Source organism: Mustela nivalis, assembly GCF_964662115.1.
Source record: "Mustela nivalis genome assembly, chromosome: 1".
In the NCBI taxonomy this organism is placed as follows: domain Eukaryota; kingdom Metazoa; phylum Chordata; class Mammalia; order Carnivora; family Mustelidae; genus Mustela; species Mustela nivalis.
In genome coordinates, this window is record NC_139020.1 from 75762851 (window position 1) to 75780237 (window position 17387).

The 17387-nt window shown below is 38.9% G+C and overlaps 2 protein-coding genes across 18 annotated transcripts in view; one reads left to right on the top strand and one right to left on the bottom strand.

Moving 5' to 3' along the window:
- The window catches only part of MED12L (mediator complex subunit 12L), a 322213-nt gene that overhangs the window by 118645 nt on the left and 186181 nt on the right, over nucleotides 1-17387 (top strand). The gene's annotated exons all lie outside the window — the stretch shown is intronic.
- The window catches only part of P2RY14 (purinergic receptor P2Y14), a 54183-nt gene continuing 39161 nt past the window's right edge, over nucleotides 2366-17387 (bottom strand). For all 3 annotated transcript variants that reach the window (XM_082709927.1, XM_082709928.1, XM_082709929.1), the window contains 2 exons: nucleotides 8202-8308; nucleotides 2366-4725 (listed from right to left, as the gene is read on the bottom strand). In XM_082709927.1, coding sequence (XP_082566053.1) covers nucleotides 3680-4702 — 1023 coding nt within the window. In that variant the 5' untranslated portion in view covers nucleotides 4703-4725; nucleotides 8202-8308 and the 3' untranslated portion in view covers nucleotides 2366-3679. The remainder of the gene's footprint in view (nucleotides 4726-8201; nucleotides 8309-17387) is intronic.

Below are 17387 nucleotides of genomic sequence, written 5' to 3' on the forward strand. Positions count from 1 at the left end.
GTCTAAAAATCCCCCATTAATAGGAACTCTTAGATTTTAACTGAACCATGATTCCATTTTGTTGTGTAATTGAGTCAGCTACCTATATGGAAATATTCTTAAGTTTTTTTTTTTTTTTTAATAAAAGAAACTTTTGTGATAAGAATCAGGAAACAAACATCATAATCATCTAAGTTTACCCATGAAAGCTGCCCACTGAGATACGTGACTCGGACAGTGGTTGTTTACAAAAGGCTGCCTGCTGCTAGGGGTGCTCATCTGTTCGTTATCTCCTCAGCCTCTGGACTCTGTTTTCTCAGCAGTAAAAACGAGACTTCTTTGAGAAACCCACTTTCTGCGGTTCTTGTCCATAGGCCTATCACAGTGCCCACTCTGCCTCTCATATCAGGGTCAGGCCATAACTGACAACCAGCATGTCAGATTCCACTGGCCACAGATTGGAATGGAAAATAAGCTGGTATGATCCAATGAAAGCCAAGTTCCAGGTTTCTGAAGAAATTCTCTGGAGGACTGACTGTGAAGATTTAAGGTCTAGAAATGCTTCTTTTGTTTTGCTACCACAGAAAAAGAGCCCACAGCTTCCTTTGAGTTCCTAATACTGTGGAAGGTGGCTGCAAAAATGCTATAAACCAGCTTTTGTTACATCAGCTGAGGCCCCCAATCAGCACTTAAATTAAGCTATAATGACAACTTGGGACATTTAGGTCTGTTAGCCAGTATATCTCTTTTTATTGCAGAAGTCCAGTTTTAGTTGTATATTTTGGTCACCTACAAATTAAACAATTCTGATACATTGACTTCCTCTGGAAGATTAACCCAGAAATTCTAGAAAACACCCTTATACAAGTTTTGTTTCTACTTGATAATGTTAATAAAGTATTTGCCATTAGCTCTCTATTCTGTCCTTAAATCCATTGCTGCTATTTCTATCCTCTGACTCTGGGCAACAACAAGAAGAAGTATCTTTATTAATACAAAAAATAGCTATGACATCAGACCATCCTCCCAGAGTGATATGAGATTTCCTTTTGGGTAAACCACACTGTGAGGTTTGTGTGGGGAGGGGTTGGGAGAGAACTGGTACGGTGTGGTCTTCAACGGTACAAAGCTCTTAGTACTTTTTGCTCACCAGTTCTCTGCAAGATATCAGTGGCATGCAAATTATCTTTTCATGAAGGACATCCCCACAGAAGAACCACTTTAACAGCATGAGGCTTTCCTTTCCCATTTGTCACTTTTTAAAAATACTTTAACTGTTTCTGCAATATGATTGTGTTAATTTACTTTCTTAGAGGAAAATATATATTATAAAACTGTATTATAAACTAGCTACAGAAATTACTCCATAACATAATTTAAAAAACAACAAAAAAGTACTGGTTACCTCAGGGAAGTTTCTGGATTGATCCACTGTTGCCATTGCTCTACTCTATTTCTTTTAATTCTGGACCCGATACGCAGTAACTGTTAATCAATGGTTGCTTTTATTCTTACCTGGATTGCATGCTGTTTCCTGAAAAACCTTGATGTCCGCATTACCCATCTGCTTTAGCACAGTGGTAAACAAAGACATTATCTGGTGCTCCTCCTTTTCTTTTTTACTTTCATTTTCTCCTATGGCCCAGTGTCTGTGTGTAGGGTTGGCGGGGACGCATGTGAAACACCAGTGTTGATTCATTTGCCCTGGCCAGTGGGAACTGTGAAGAGTAAGAACAGCCAGTTTCTTTTGCAGATGTATTTAGCCAAACATAAATGGCAAGCTTAGTTTTCCCAAGCATGTTTGTCATAGATTGGTGATTTGTTTCTTTTTGAGAGAGGATATTTGACCCACATTTGGGAGCAGAGAGTTTTTATGAGGATGGAATGTGGACACAGAGTAAATACCTTCCTAGCTCTTCTTTAATGTGAGGTGTATTTTCCGAGTTTTTCTTAAAATCTATTGAGGTCCCAGAGCATATGAAATAGTTATTTTGGAAAGTCTGTGGCAAATAAAAATTCTGACTATTCTAGGTAACTGTCTTCCTTCCTTTATGCATAATTAGGGTATTAAAGAAACCACGCATGTCATGACTATGAAGAAAATTGGCATTATTTTTTCCTACCGTCAGTTTTAAAAGTTTTTTTTGTTTTGTTTTGTTTTTTTAAAGATTTTATTTATGTATTTGAGAGAAGGAGAGAAAGCACAAGTAGGAGGAGGGGCAGGTAGAGAGGGAGAAGCAGACTCCCCACTGAGCAGAGAACTAGATGTGAGACTTGATCCCAGGACCCTGGGATCATGACCTGAGTCAAAGGCAGGGACCTAACCGAATGAGACACTCAGGTGCCACGTCTACCTTGATTTTTAATAAAGAAAAACCAAACGCTATTGAAAATACTCACTTTATTAGTATATATTACAGCAAGAGGAAAAAAGTATATGCACTTGACTTAAAAAATGTTTGTGAAGAACATTTGGAAGATGGTCTGGATATCTTTTAGCCAGTTAATAGCAGAAAAATAATTTAGTTTTGATAACTTGCAAGCTAGTAACCATATCCCATATCTGCACACTTTAAATTCAAATGCTTTTTCAAAAACAATGTGACATATATAAATTTTCATTTTATGTTTAATTTTTCACTCATAATTATAAATCTTAGATTTTCTTTTTTTCAAGTCCAGTTGCTTTCTAAGAAAACTGCTTCTCCTGCCCCTAGATATATGTATGTACACAGTATGTATGTATGTGTGTGCCTTTGTCCCAGTCAACGTATTTTTTCCCTATACCATTGAACAGGGGAAGTTACTGGTGCACTTATCAATATCCAGCTTCCTTCAATAGAGTCCACCTAGAAGTATTTTAACACTAGAGTTCCAGGCTCATGTAGTGGCTTAATAAGTCTTCAGATAAAACATATTTAAAATGTACCTTATTTTATTCTCAGAGTGCTACCAGAAAAATTACTTTTTTTTTTCCTGCAAAGAAGAGAATTTATATCAACTTTCCTTTGAAGTGCCATGAGATAGATAAATCAGTAGGGGATTTCTTAAGTGATTTTCTTGGTCTGCTTGTCTTCAAATCAGAAAACACTTGACTTTTTCACTACAAACAGGTCCCTAGTTCTTTATCAAACTGTGCTTACTTTTAAGTTGATCTTTAGTGACCCTGTTGAAAAGAATCACATAACTTAATCCTTGTATTTAGAGAAGGAAGATGCCCCAGTGAATTGTCTTGATAGCTTCTTATTTTCTTTATGCTATTCTAATTTCTACATTAACTGACCCAGGCTAGTGATTTAAATCTTCTGTTTCAATGGAATAAAATGGAGTAACGCCTGTATTACTTTTTTCTTTGATGTTATAAAAAAGCAGGGAAACGTGTATTTTCTTTTTATTATTATTCTAAATTGGATTGTAATGCCTAGAGATGATACTTATTAGCATGGACATTGTTTTTTTTTTTTTTTTTTTTTAATAGATTTTATTTATTTAGACTGAGAGAGATCACAAGTAGGCAGAGAGGCAGGTGATGTGGGGCTTGATCCCAGGACCCTGTGATCATGACCTGAGCCGACGGCAGAGGCTTTAACCCACTGAGCCATCCAGGCGCCCCAGAGCATGGACATGTTTCTTACTTAGTCTTATGTAACTGAAGATTGCAATATGTGTACATGGATTTTATTTGAAAGGAGGTGGGAATTCACAAAGTGTCTGTGCTTTCATGCGTTATATTTCCTCTTTTGGTTCTGGAAGTTTCTGAGTCATGCTGAGCTTTTAATGGGATGTGCAGTTTCTTACATAATATTTCTCTAAATGGCTGGCATAGAAAGAAATAAATAATAGGATCTAGGCATACGTTTGCAGCTGATAGTAGCAGAGTGAATTCTTTTACATAGAGCAAAATTTCTTTTGACTGGCAGCTGTAATGAGCTTCTGTCTGGCTCTGTGTGTAGGGGATTCTGGCAATGTGGTAAGGTACAAAACAGACAAAAAACACAAACATGATGCTGAATATATTGCGGCTAGATTTCTTCTTGACTGAAATGGAATTCCTTCTGGACTTAAGGTGGGACTTGAAGATTTTCCTTGTGATGGCAGTATAGAAAATGATCAACAGAAAAAACACAATCCAGAAGATGCCCACAAAGATGTAGTTTGATGCTTTGTGCCACTTAAGTCCCATTTCATTTTTAAGTTTCACACATTTCATATGCGTCACCTTCTCGCTAGTAGCATTCTGGTTGGTCAGGATAATGTTGGGGACAGCCAGAAGGAGCATGAGCATCCAGACCACCACTGACAGGAGTTTGCTGTAATTTACTGAATGGATGAAAGAAGTCAAAAGAGGCTTTACAATTTTATAGTATCTGTCGAAGCTGATGAGCCCAAAGAACACGATGCTGACGTACATGTTGACATAGAAGAGCACAGCAGACACCCTGCACACAAACACATTGATCTGCCACGGCCCGAGTCCCGAATCAGCAAGAATCTTGAAGGGGAAGGTCAGGCTCATCAGAAAGTCGGCAACAACAATGTTCTTGAGATAGATGATGAAACTCTTGGAGCTGGCCACGTAGAAGAATATCCATCCAGATACACCATTGAGAAGGGTCCCTGCGACAAAGACCACAAAGTACAGCACAGGAATGATCTGCTGAGTGATGAGGATATTCCGGGAGCAGGACTCCTCTGGAGGCTGTGTGGTGGTGGAATTGATCATTGTGTAACTTCTGGAGGTGAGGCCTGGGAAGCAATGTCAGGCAGTCACTCAAAGGGCACTTATAGCATCTAATAAATAAATTGTTGAATAATCGAACAAAGACAAGTGGATATACTTGTCACATTCTTGAAATTAAGTGTTTGCTCCATATTAGCTGGACACCCCCTCCTCTCTGCCTTCCTCCCTCCCTTCATCTCTTCCATCCTTTTGAAAAGGGAAGAATAGACAGATGACAGGAAAGAGAAATGGGAGAAGCAGGACATTCTGAGAGCTGTAGGTAATGGTATCAACGTTTTCCTAAAATGGTAACAGTTCCTTTTAAGACTCCCAAGTTCTAGAAAGTACTCATTTATTTATTTACTTATTTATTATTTTTAATATATTTTATTTATTTATTAGGGCAAGAGAGAGAGAGCACAAGCAGGAGGGGGAGGCACAGAGGAAGAGGGAGGGAGTCCGATGCAGGACTCCATCCCAGGACCCTGAGGTCATGATCTGAGCTGAAGGCAGATAGGCAGATGTTTAACTGACTGAGCTACCCAGGTGCCCCAGAAGTACTCATTTGAATATAGTCTCAAAAAGTAACAAAACTAAAAAAAACATTTTATCCAGAAGTCTGTTTAATATATTAAGTTTAGGGGCTATTGACAGACCTTAACTTTTTTAAAAACCTATCTTACATACATTTTGGACATAGGTCCTTTTGTAAGTGTGCTCCTGGTTCTGTGCCTTTCTCTTTGTCTCAAAGCTCATTTCCCCTTCCCCCCCCCCCCTTTTGTGGTAAGCCCTTTCATAGAGAGATCATGTCATTTTTAACCATTGTATTTCTAGCATTATATTTAGGACATTAGATAGTTAAAATATTTGTGTAATAAAAGGACGGGCAATCTGGGAAATTAAGACATGAATCCTTGCTCTTAAGAAATTTATAGGTAGCCAGGGATCGTGGGAAAGAATGATTGTAGAGGATAATGGTTCTTTTGAGATCAGAGAATATATCTTATTTATCTTTGTATTCCTGGTGCCAAGCACAGTGTTTTATAACACAGTGAGTGAGTGACTATGTTAGTAAAACGAGGGACATGTGAGAAAGTTAAGTTTGGAAATGTGGGTATGAAATTCAATCACATTCCAAATAAAACAATCATATGTGCGAACTTGGTGTGCTCTTTCTTTCTTTCTTCTTTTTTTTTTTTTAAGATTTTATTTATTTATTTGACAGAGATCACAAGTAGGCAGAGAGGCAGGCAGAGAGAGGGCGGAAGGGAAGCAGGCTCTCCTCTGAGCAGAGAGCTGGATGTGGGGCCCGATCCCAGGACCCCGAGATCATGACCTGAGCTGAAGGCAAAGGCTCAACCTACTGAGCGACCCAGGCGCCCCTTGGTGTGCTATTTCTTACACAAGAATACATTGGTTCTGTGTATTCTTCTTCATGCATACCATACGGCAAAAGTGGAAATATTCTTAGCCATTTGATTTTACCATTCCTTGCACTTCCTTTGGAAGGGAATCTCACTTACTGCACACTTGGCTGTGATCATAGTAGTTTGTAGTCATTTGCTTCTCTGTAGGTTTTCTATAACCTGTTCCAAATTTTAGGTAGTAAGCAAAGGGCTACATTTTCTGTTTTTAAGTGTCTACTATGGCAATGAGTGTATCTACTAAATAATTGGTCTTCTCTCCTGATGGCCTTATGTCATGGGTCCAGAACTGCATTCTCAGAATCCTGAAAGTTTTGAGAATCTGAGCACAGATGCTCTTGTGATGTGCATTATTGCCTCCTAGCTCCCCTCCTCTCTTTGAGGTTGATGGAGGAGCACAACTGATCCAGGTGAACTTCTAGAGCAGAAGAGCCTTCTGAAATGGAGTGAATGCTAAAGGCTTGGTTGGTCTTTTCCCCTCAAACTCCTTCTTGCTGTTTTGAAGCAATCACAGGTAAGAGTCGCTGTTTTAGGTTAGAAAGGTTTGATACATGCTGATTGGGGAAAAGAGCAGGGTATCACTGTTGCTTGTGTTGTTATTTGGTTAGGCACAGCAGAGACAAAGGTACACTCCACATGAGGAATGAGCTGAAAGTAAGCCCAAGACAATTCTGGTAGTAATTTTTAAACTGTTAAATATTTCTTTTCTTGAGCATTGGTGTTTGTGGTAGTGCATTGTGTCCTCTAATTCATGTTTTACTGTACTTGGTCTTAGTGTCTCAGAGTATGGCAGCCTTTTATACAGTGATAAATTGAGAGATGTGTGAAAACAAAGCTATCTTGAGGCATCTACAGGAAATGAGGACAATTATATATTGAAACCAAAAGGCAGGAATATGTGTTGGATGGAAAGCTGGACAAGATCATGACAGAGACCTGTTTGTGTCACTTGGACCTAGTAACATCTGCCCAGTCTCTCCTTATCTTTAATGTAGAGATGACTCAATGTCCTGATGAAGGGTCCTAACTAAAACTTCAAATCATTTCATAAGTGGAGGATATAGTCACATACTGATGCTGGTTTTATACACTGATACAAAAACAAGAACCAAGTGAATCAGAAAGCAAACAAAGATGTCTTCATGTGATCCAACTACCCTTCCTTTTCTGTTCCTGGCTCTTGGTTGGTTCACTCTTTCTAAGCAGCTTGTCCCATCCTGTTAAAGATGAGAGACAGGCAAAGGAAGAAAAAGTGGGAAAGGATCTGGTGAGGCAGTTTGTGGAGGTCCAGTCAGTCCCGCCCATGTAGTTACTTTGGAGTTCATCTAGAATTTCTGTACTGAAAGCTTTAGGAAAGTAAACAATGCTACCTAAATTCTTGAGACTACAGTGAAGAAAGATTTCTATATGTGGCAGAACTTTTAAAAAAAGGAACGCTTAAGAGTATGTCTTTAGCTTCTCCTAGGGGGAGAAGTCCCCCCTGTGGGGGACTTCCTTGTCCCACAAATCCAGGTAAAGGACAATGAAATGGAATGAAATATTTTAGTTTCTTCTGTCACTTGGGTCTTTGGTAACATAATTAACGAACGTGGCAGAATGAGATTTATGAGACCAAAAGATAACTATTAAAGTCTCAAAGGAACCGGTGAATTGCTTTCTTTCAATCTTGCTGCACAGCTAGAACTGTGGCTTAGTGCCACAGATTTATTCTAATTTAAAGTGAGTGCCCTTGCTCCTTAGCATGATATAAGGTCTGAGGATTGTGGTACTTTAAGTATTTCAAAGTGTAGAGAATTACGTATAACCTCTGGGTGCTCTCTTTAGTAGGCAGAATTTAGTCAATACAAGTCATACAAAGCATTGGTCACTCCAGAAATATTCACTTTAATAAAAACATGCTTTGTCAGCCTGAGGCTCATTACTCCTCTTTTGTGTAACTATACACAGTGACCTCTCTCGTTCTTACATAAGGACCATCTTCTTCAACTATTCTTAGTGTCATAATTCTACTTTCTCTGGAGAAGAAATTTCATGAAATTAATAAAGCTCTTGGTAATATAGACAGTCTTTTCAGTTACCTTAATTTTTTTCTTTTTTTGATAGCAGGTTTTGTTTCAGTGAAACAATTTAGTCCAGTGTGGGCTTGTCATCTTGAAGTGGCCATAGTGTTTCTTCACTAATCATCCTGTATGGTAGGAGAAAAATGAAAAATTAAGTGAATACTGGAATGTTTTTATTACACAAGGATATGTGATAGCAATGTATTTTTAGAATTTGGGTTGTATAATTATGAAATATTACAACATGTACCTTTGTTGTTTTACTGTATTGGTCTTGGTTGTCAATGTTGATGATTATTGATTTTGTATGAACTCTCTCTTTTTCTAAAGGTTCTATTTATTTGAGCAAGTGAGAGTACGAGCTGTGGAGAGGGGCAGCGGGAGAGGGAAAAGCAGGCTCCCTGCTCAGCAGGGAGCCTGATGTGGGGCTCTATTCCAGGACTCTGGGATCACGACTTGAGCTGAAGGCAGATGCTTAACTGACTGAGCCACCCAGGCGCCCCTGGTATGAGGTCTTGTGGGAACTTTACACTCTTCAGAGTGTTGGATGTGAAGTTGTTCATAGTTACTGGTTTATTTTTTACCCCATGGGATGTGGATGCTCAAATCAGTTCATTAAATTACTGCAGTTGACTGATTATTTTAGTCGAAATTGAGGAAGAGTTTCAGTTTTAGTTTTAGTTGTTTTTTCAAAAACCTTTGCACTGTTGATATTTTGGGCCAGGTAATTATTTGTTGTGGAGGTCTGCCTTCTGCATTGTAGGATGTTTAGCAGCATCCCTGGTTTCTATCTACTAGATGCCAGTAGCACCTGTCCCCCCGGGTTATGACAAAAATGTTTCTAGGCATTGCCAAGTGTCTTTTAGGAGGCCTGGTGGTCGAGAGCCACCAGTCTAATGAGACTGATATGTGGACTTTGCAGACAGAACTCCTGAAAGCCATATTGTCTGATAGGAAGAAGATAAGTTTGGCAGAATGGTGGTTGATTTGGTTCAGCCTTGGTCTATGTTGTCACTTTTCTGAGTTCTTTAAACCATTCTAGACTTAATGTGCAGGCATGTCGTCTGGAGATCATGCTAATGGAAAGACTAAGATTCCAGAGGCCAGGATTTGTGTGTGATGCTGATGCTGCTAGCCTGGTGATCCCTCTTTGAGTAGTAAATTCTTTTTTCAAGCCCTGAACATAGACATTTCATAAATATTTGGTGAGGAGGGTTAAAAATGTGGCTTTCCTTGCTATAATTGGAACTCGAGATTGGAAATAACCTGCTTTTAGATAACCTGGAAATCAAAGATCTTTCAGAGTTTATCCATTATGGATTTCATTACAATATAGAAGTCTACTTGAGAACAAGTGGTAAAGAACACCTTATATTTACCTAGAATATTCCTATAAAGGTCAGAAGTTCTCTTTAGAAACAAAACAAGGAGATTAAGCTCTGTGGAGTTATACTGTATGTGATTCACAACATTACTGACATGACCTGATCGTAACTCAGGACCAGGCTCACTCCTGGGGAGGGAAGGAGGAGCAAGGGATGGCTTAGGGTAGTTGGGATTTAGCTGTGTCTCTGATATTTCATGTCTTAAATTCTGAAACAACCATGTTATTATCAGTTAACGCCTAGCAGTTGGGTGCATTGGTGTTACCAGTATCAATTGGTGTACTTTTATTTTCATATATTTAAAATATCTTATAATTAGAAACGAATGTATATGGAGAATGGATTGCTTTCAGATTACTCTTATCAATACCCATTTACTAACCCGTGACGAGCATCATCTTTCTGTCCTTTGTTAGTTCTTACGAAGTAACAATATGATCTGATATCTGATATCATCCCTCCTTACCATCTCAGCATCAAAAATTTGAAAAACCAAGGTGCCACAGATATTTTTGTAGGACATAAATATTTGTTTTCTAGATGATTCTTATGTCAATAGACATAGTTTAGTTGTGTGTTATCAGGGGCACCTGGGTGGCTCAGTTGGTTAAGCGTCCAACTCTTGATTTCTTCTCCGGTTATGATCTCCATGTCCTAGAATCCAGCCCTGTATTGTGCTCTGTCTCCTTAAGATTATCTTTCTCTCTCTTTCTCTGTCCTCCCCCCACACCCTTTGCTTGAATGCATGCTCTATCTCTCTCTCTCTAAGGGGGGAAAAATAAAAGATGTGTGTAATTGTGTAATTATATTGTGTACATTTCTAAACTTATTAAAGCTATTTTCTTATTATTGCAGATTTCTCTCCCCTGCCTTTTTTTTTTTTTTTCTTTCCCCTTTATGGTACCAAAATGTCATATCCTAGATGGTCTCCAAAGATGTTAGAATGAGTTGAATAGGAAGGGGATTATTGTATAGCAGCTTACTCAGTCTTATAGTCATATTTTATAATTTTTATGTTATTGATTATTTTATAAGATATATTGTATTTAAAAAGTACTTTCTATTCAGTAGTATTCTAAGTCTGTCAAGAGGCTTCTGGCCTTTCTTATTCTCTGGTCAGTTGGATATCTTAGAAGGATATCTTAGAAGGTCTTCCACCTTGACTCTTGGTCCTGCTTCTCTCCCCAACGTTGTGACTCCTTGGTGTAAGCAGTGTCCTCTGCTTTTAGGTCTTAAGTGTGTTTGGGGGAGGGGTGGAGAATTCATTATAAGCATGCTAGTTTATTTTGTAAAGCTACTGTTTTTTCCTCTGTAACTTACTACTGCTTCCCCTTGCTTCTCAGAAACCTATTTTCTCTGCTGGGCTCCAGATTCTTACAGTGGCCATTACAAGTCATCTCCTTGTATTTTTGATTCGTATTTCCTTGCTGAGCAGTGATGTTGAGCATTTTTTCATATGTCTGTTAGCCATCTGGATGTCTTGGGAAAAATGTCTATTCAATCCTCTGCCCATTTTTAAATCACATTATTTTGTTTTCGTGTTGAATTGTGTAAGTTTTATATAATACTGGATACTAATCCCTTTTCAGAGATCTCATTTGCAAATATCTTTTCCCATTCAGTAGGTTGCCTTTTCACTTTTCTGATGGGTTCTTCTTCTTCTTTTTTTAAAGAGATTTTATTTATTTATTTGAGAGAGAGAGAGAGAACAGGAGTGAGATGAAGGGTAGAGGGAGAAGCAGACTCCCTGCTGAACAGGGAGCCTGATGCAGGGCTAAATCCATGGACTTTGGGATCATGACCTGAGCCTAAAGCACACGCTTAACCGGCTGAGCTGCCTAGACCCCCTAATGGTTTCTTTTGCTGCACAAAAGCCTTTTATTTTGGTGTAGTCCCAGTAATTTATTGTTGCTTTAGTTTCCCTTGACTAAGGAGATATATCTAGAAAAATGTTGCTAAGACAGTATTTGGGCAAATGTCCAAAAGATTATGGCATTTCTTTTCTTTTAGGACTTTATTAGTTAGGTGTTTATTTTGAGTTTACTTTTGTGTATGGTATAAGAAAGTGGTCTAGTTTCATTTTTCTGTGTGTGGCTGTCCATTTTCCCAGCACCATTTATTGAAGAGCTTGTCTTTTCCCCACTGTATAATCTTTCCCCACTGTATAATCCTCCTCGTCATGGATTAACTGACCATAAAAGTGTGGTGTTTTTTTTTTTTTTTTCCCCCGGGGTGTCTATTCTGTTCCATTGATCTACGTGTCTCTTTTTGTGCTAGGACCATACCATTTTGATTATTCTAGCTTTGTGTTATATCTTGAAATTTGGGATTGTGCTACCTCCATCTTTTTTCATCTCTCTCAAGATTGCTTTGGCTCTCTACAGAGTAATTTGACGTTCCATACAAATTTTAGCATTATTTGTTTCACTTCTCTGAAAAATGCTGTTTGTATTTTGATAAGAGTTATATTGAATTGTAGATTTTTAAGGTAATATGGACATTTAACATTAATTTTCCATTCTTTGAGCATAATATAATCCTTCCATTTTTATTATTTTTGATTTCTTTCCCTAGTATTCTATAGTTTTCAGAGTACAGGTCTTTGACTTCCTTGGTTAAGTTTATTCCTAGGTAATTTATTCTTTTTGGTGCAATTATAAATGGAACTGTTTTCTTAATTTCCCTTTCTGCTACTTTGTTATTAGTGTATAGAAATACAACAGATTTCTGTATATTTTGTACTCTGAAGCTTTACTGAATAAATTTATTCTAAGATTTTTGGTGGAGTCTTTAGGGTTTTCTGTAGCAACATGTCATCTGCCATTGGTGACAGTTTTACTTCTTCCTTTTCCATTTGGATGTCTTTTGTTTCTTGTCTGATTGCTCTAACACTTCCAATACTATGTTGAGTAGACATCCTTATCTTGTTCCTGATCTTAGAGGAAGGGGTTTCAGTTTCTCTTCATTGAGTATGTTGTTAGTTATGGGTTTCTGGAATCTTGTCTTTAGGAGTCACTTAGCCAGTTTTTTTGTTGTTGTTTTGTTTTTTTCCCTTTAAGGGCAAGTGCATGTGTGTGTATGAGTTTGCAAGTGTTTTTCCTCTAGGTTTTGAAGGTCTGCAAGGTGTGGCTACCTTCAGTTTTTCCAGTTAGCCTCCAGGTACCACAGCTTGGAGAAACCTCCATTTTCTTTCTTAGTTTCTGAAAGATGTGTAAAATGAATGTGTTTGTGACTTTTGATTTTGACTGAACTTTCTGTCTTGTGCATTGATGTGCTGGAAGAGGAATAGAATTGGACCATTCATTATGGTGATGAAAACAATGACACTAATTAGTAAGTGGTGGAGACTGCTGCTGCTGGGGGAAACCCAGGTCTGCTGTGGATGGTTTGGATACCACCAAGGACTCCCAGGGGTCCCTGGCCCAAGGAGGGCTTTGCTTGTTGGTTGCCTATAATCATGAGGCCTCGATTAGATCTCACTTGAACCTCCTAACTCCTGGCCACTATGGCCTGTTGACTTCACCTTCAGTTAGAGTCTGATAAACATTTTTCAGTTTAACTTCTAATTGAATAAATGCTGTGGTTATATACTTCAAATAAGGAGCTGTGCTAATTATTTTTCAAATTAGAAATGTCTGCATGCTCTTCTTAGACTGAATTGCAGGTACCTGTGAACATGTTCCACCAATACAGAAGCTCAGCTCTGTCTTGACCACCAGGCCTTCTTTCTGGGCTTCTCTGTTCACAGACTAAAACTTTTGGGAATCATAAATCTGTGTGTTTATGGTAGGAGCCACTCTTCAATTATGTATGATAAATTGACAGTGGGTTAGTATGGATAATAAACTGTTAATGCCCAAGTCTAGTTTTTACTATTAATTCCAACCATTGCCCTTAAAATACTTACAACTTGTAGCAAAGTGCAAGACTGGCCCATCTAGGATCTCAAAGCTCTGTCTTCATGCTTAGTGGATTATGGGAGCTGATAGAGGAGGGGAAGGTGTAGCCCAGGCACCAAACTTTTGGGGCCACAAGAATGGTCACCTGTCACTAGCCTCTGTAGTGGGACCTGTGTCCTGTTAGATCAGTGAGGATTTTGCATCCACACTCTTTGTCATGGCCTCAGGTTTTTCAACCTTTGCACTGCTGACTTTTTTTTTTTTTTTTTTTTTTAATTAAATTCCAGGTCTTTGTGGGTGAGCTGTGTTGTGCTTTTTAAAATTTTTAGCTGCATCCTTGGCCTCTGTCCACTAGGTGCCAGTAGCACCCCGTGATTAATGACAACAAAGAAATGTGTTTTCTTTTTTTTTTTCTTTTCTTTTTTTAAAAGATTTTATTTATTTAACAGACAGAGATCACAAGTAGGCAGAGAGGCAGGCAAAGAGAGAGAGTGAAAGAAGCAGACCCCCTGTTGAGCAGAGAGCCTGATGCAGGGTTCTATCCCAGGACCCTGAGACCATGACCTGAGCCAAAAGCTGAGACTTTAACCCACTGAGCCACCCAGGCGCCCCATGTCCACACATTTCTAAGTGTTCCTAAGTTGAGAAGCAATGGAATAGTCCCTTTAATGGTAGGTGTATTTGATATCATTTTGACATATGAAAAGAATTTAGTCAGCTCTTTTACTGTTGATAAATCTTGACTGCATATTGAGTAACTCCTCAGTAGTAAGTAATTCAAATCCTTAGGTCTCAGAATGTGAAGTGGGCTTTCTTTACTAAGCCCTAAGAATAAGAATAAGAAGGCAGACAGTGCAATATAGTGGGTAAAAGCATGCATATTGGATGCAGTGGACCTTGTTAGAAAGATGGCTTAATTACTTAATAGCTCTGGGTTACTAATTGCCTCTGTGTTTCAGTTTTTACCTCTCTAAAATGGGGGGGTAGTAGTTGCTGCTTAATAGGGTTTTCCTCTGTGTAAGAATCCAATACCTGGTGCCTGGCGGTGTGTGGCTCAGAGGGAACAGTGTGGGTTCAGATAGTGACTCAGCGGATGATGGAGTAATCAAATGTCTCTGGGACTTTCAGTCTGCCCAGGACTTTCTTTAAGTTGATGTTCTGCACTGCAATGAGGGCTACAAGAGGCATGGTAGACCCTTGGCTGAGTGCTCTGAGCTTCCTCGGGTATTTGACCCCAAAGTGCTTGTGTTGATGGAGAAGGTCGAAGGCAGTGCTGCCTATGGTCCTTCTGTTCTAGTCACCAAAAGTGACACTCAGTGATAGGGAGTAAGAAGTACGAAGCCCAAAGTGTTGCCTGGTCTTCTTTAGCAATGCACACAAACCTGAGTCTTTGATGAAGGTGACATAAAGCTATGATATTCTGGTCTTCACAATTTAGGGAACTAATTCTTCTATGTCTGAAATTAGATTGAGCTAGTTGGATTCCTGGTTTTTTTCCAGCCTGTTCTGCAGCATTGTTTTTTAATACGTGGTTCTATTCCCTTGGGCCAGGAAAGGAAATGAATCTCTGACCTCCCGTTTGCCTCACTGAGATGATGTTTGCATTTCTCAGTTAGACATGCACTACTCAGATCTTTCAGTCTTGGAACTAAGGGCACTAATGCATATTACTTTGCTGTGGGGTTGGGAATAGATTTTCATTTCTGGGAAACCCGCACTTTTAACTACTTAGCTAAACATCAGCCACCTGTATGTTTAGCCCAAGCAAAATATTATAAATACCCAGGACTTTAGGTAGGAGTGAGAATGCTGTAAAAAAACGAATTTTCATTCTTGAAAACCTAGCATTCGATGTACTTCCTCCATGTGGGAAGACTGGGTAACTTTTGATTTTTATAAAATATTTGTGACGGTCACTCACCTGAATTAGCCACATCTGTGAATGAATTCATATTCTTTTACACATAACATGTGATAACGAAGCAACTATATTCATTTTGAAATTAGTGGAACTTAAATGTGAAAGATGCAGTTTTGTGCAGCTTAGAGATGGTGCTGAGTGTATGTGAAATGAAAGACCTTTCCTTTTTGTGAGCCCTACGTCCACAGGTTGGGATCCATTGTTGAGTGTGTGTGTCCTTTTTAGACCATTCCATTTAGGATTATTTCACTTTTACAATGGAATTCGATGTGAGTCAGTCAAGGACGTTATATAAGAAAATCATCTTCTCTCTTGCCATGCTCCACGGGAGCTATTCAGTGGCATTTTAGTGTTGCCTCAGCTGTAATATCTGTGTTAGAGAAATCTGATAATAACCAGGTAAAGAGTGCCCCATTGTAGTTTTTGTTTATGACTTGCTTGGACTTGGACTGGTTTGGTTTTACTCCGTGCCCCCCCCCCCTTTCTGCTGCCTACTCTTGACTTCCTTCTACTCTTTATACTTTATTACTTTCTGCCTAGAAGCGATTTCCCTGCAAGGTAGAAACCTGTATAAGCCCTTAATAAGACAGGGTAAAAACGCATAGGACTGAAAGTCACAACAACCCCATAGCTATAAATTTGTTCAAGCCTTTTCCATCATTAAATAGCAAAGGTAAAAACCCTCTTAGATGGAGAAATACTGATTGCTAGTATCAGTGAGCTCATCTTGTTTCTAAGTATTACTGCCCACTGAAAGGAACCAGGGCTTCTTGGAGAAGTGATTTTATTTTCTTTATATTACTTCTTGGAGACTGATTTTATTAAGGCACAGGGAAAGTACAAGGTGAGTTGAGGTAAACCATGTGGGCAAAAAAAAACAAGGAAACGCTCAACCCAATAGGGAAATGTAGAAAAGGAACATGGGACCTGCCTCGGTGGCACTTCTAAATTTGACATTTTGGATATCAGCAAGTGACAATATGAGACTAAAATACTTTGAAAAATAAGCCAAATTCAGGAGTTGATAGTGATACTAAGAATAAGGAAGTAGTATTACGAATAGGAGTTGGGGCACCTGGGTGGCACAGTTAATTATCCGACTCTTGGTTTTCAGCTCAGGTTGTGATCTCAGGCTCATGAGATTGAGCCCCACTTCAGGCTCCGCACTCAACAAGGAGTCTGCTTGAATCTCTCTCTGCCTCTCCCTCTGGCTGTCCCCCCCCCCCCCCGCCCTTCTGTCTCTTTTCCTCTAAAATAAAGCAAAGCAGAACAAAAACAAAAAACAAAGAACAAACCAAAAACAAGAATAGGGATTAAAAAAGGGAGGATGCAGACTGGGGGAAGTTCTTCTTTACAGAATAACAGCTAAAAAATGTAGAATGAGTGATAGAATTAGCAAGTCACCATTTTGCAACCTCAGTGTAATAACTGATGAGGCCGCAGTCTTCAGGCAGTGGGAAAAGCCAGTCGGTGAAAGGTTGTAGGAGAACAGGATAGTCCAGTCTGCAAGTATCACTCTCCAGTCATGTAGAATACGAAAGAACAAATGGTACCTTTTCATCAGGGATATCTGGCAGTCACAGAATGATCAGACTTACCCCAAATGGGATAACTTGACATTTTGTGCCTCCAGATGTTATCCAACTAGATGTACACAAAATGCCTCGTCAAAAAGCTAATTATGGATGAATAATTGGGCAGATTCAGAGTGTGGGTCATTCTGTAAAGACTCAAAAAAATCAGTGTCCTGAAAAGTGGATGAATGTGATGGGGTGGGAGGAAGTGATTCTAGATCAAAAGAGGCCAAGAGAAGTAACATAATGTGTGAATGTGACTGGTGACTTGGGGGAGGAGTAGAGGATAGAAGTATAGGAGTTGTTTGGGGACAGTTGTGTAAATCTGAATACAGGCTCTATGTCACACAGTATTATTGAATTAATCTTTCTAGCTATGTTAATAGTATGGTTAAGTTGAGGAATATTCTTTTTTTTCTTTTTTT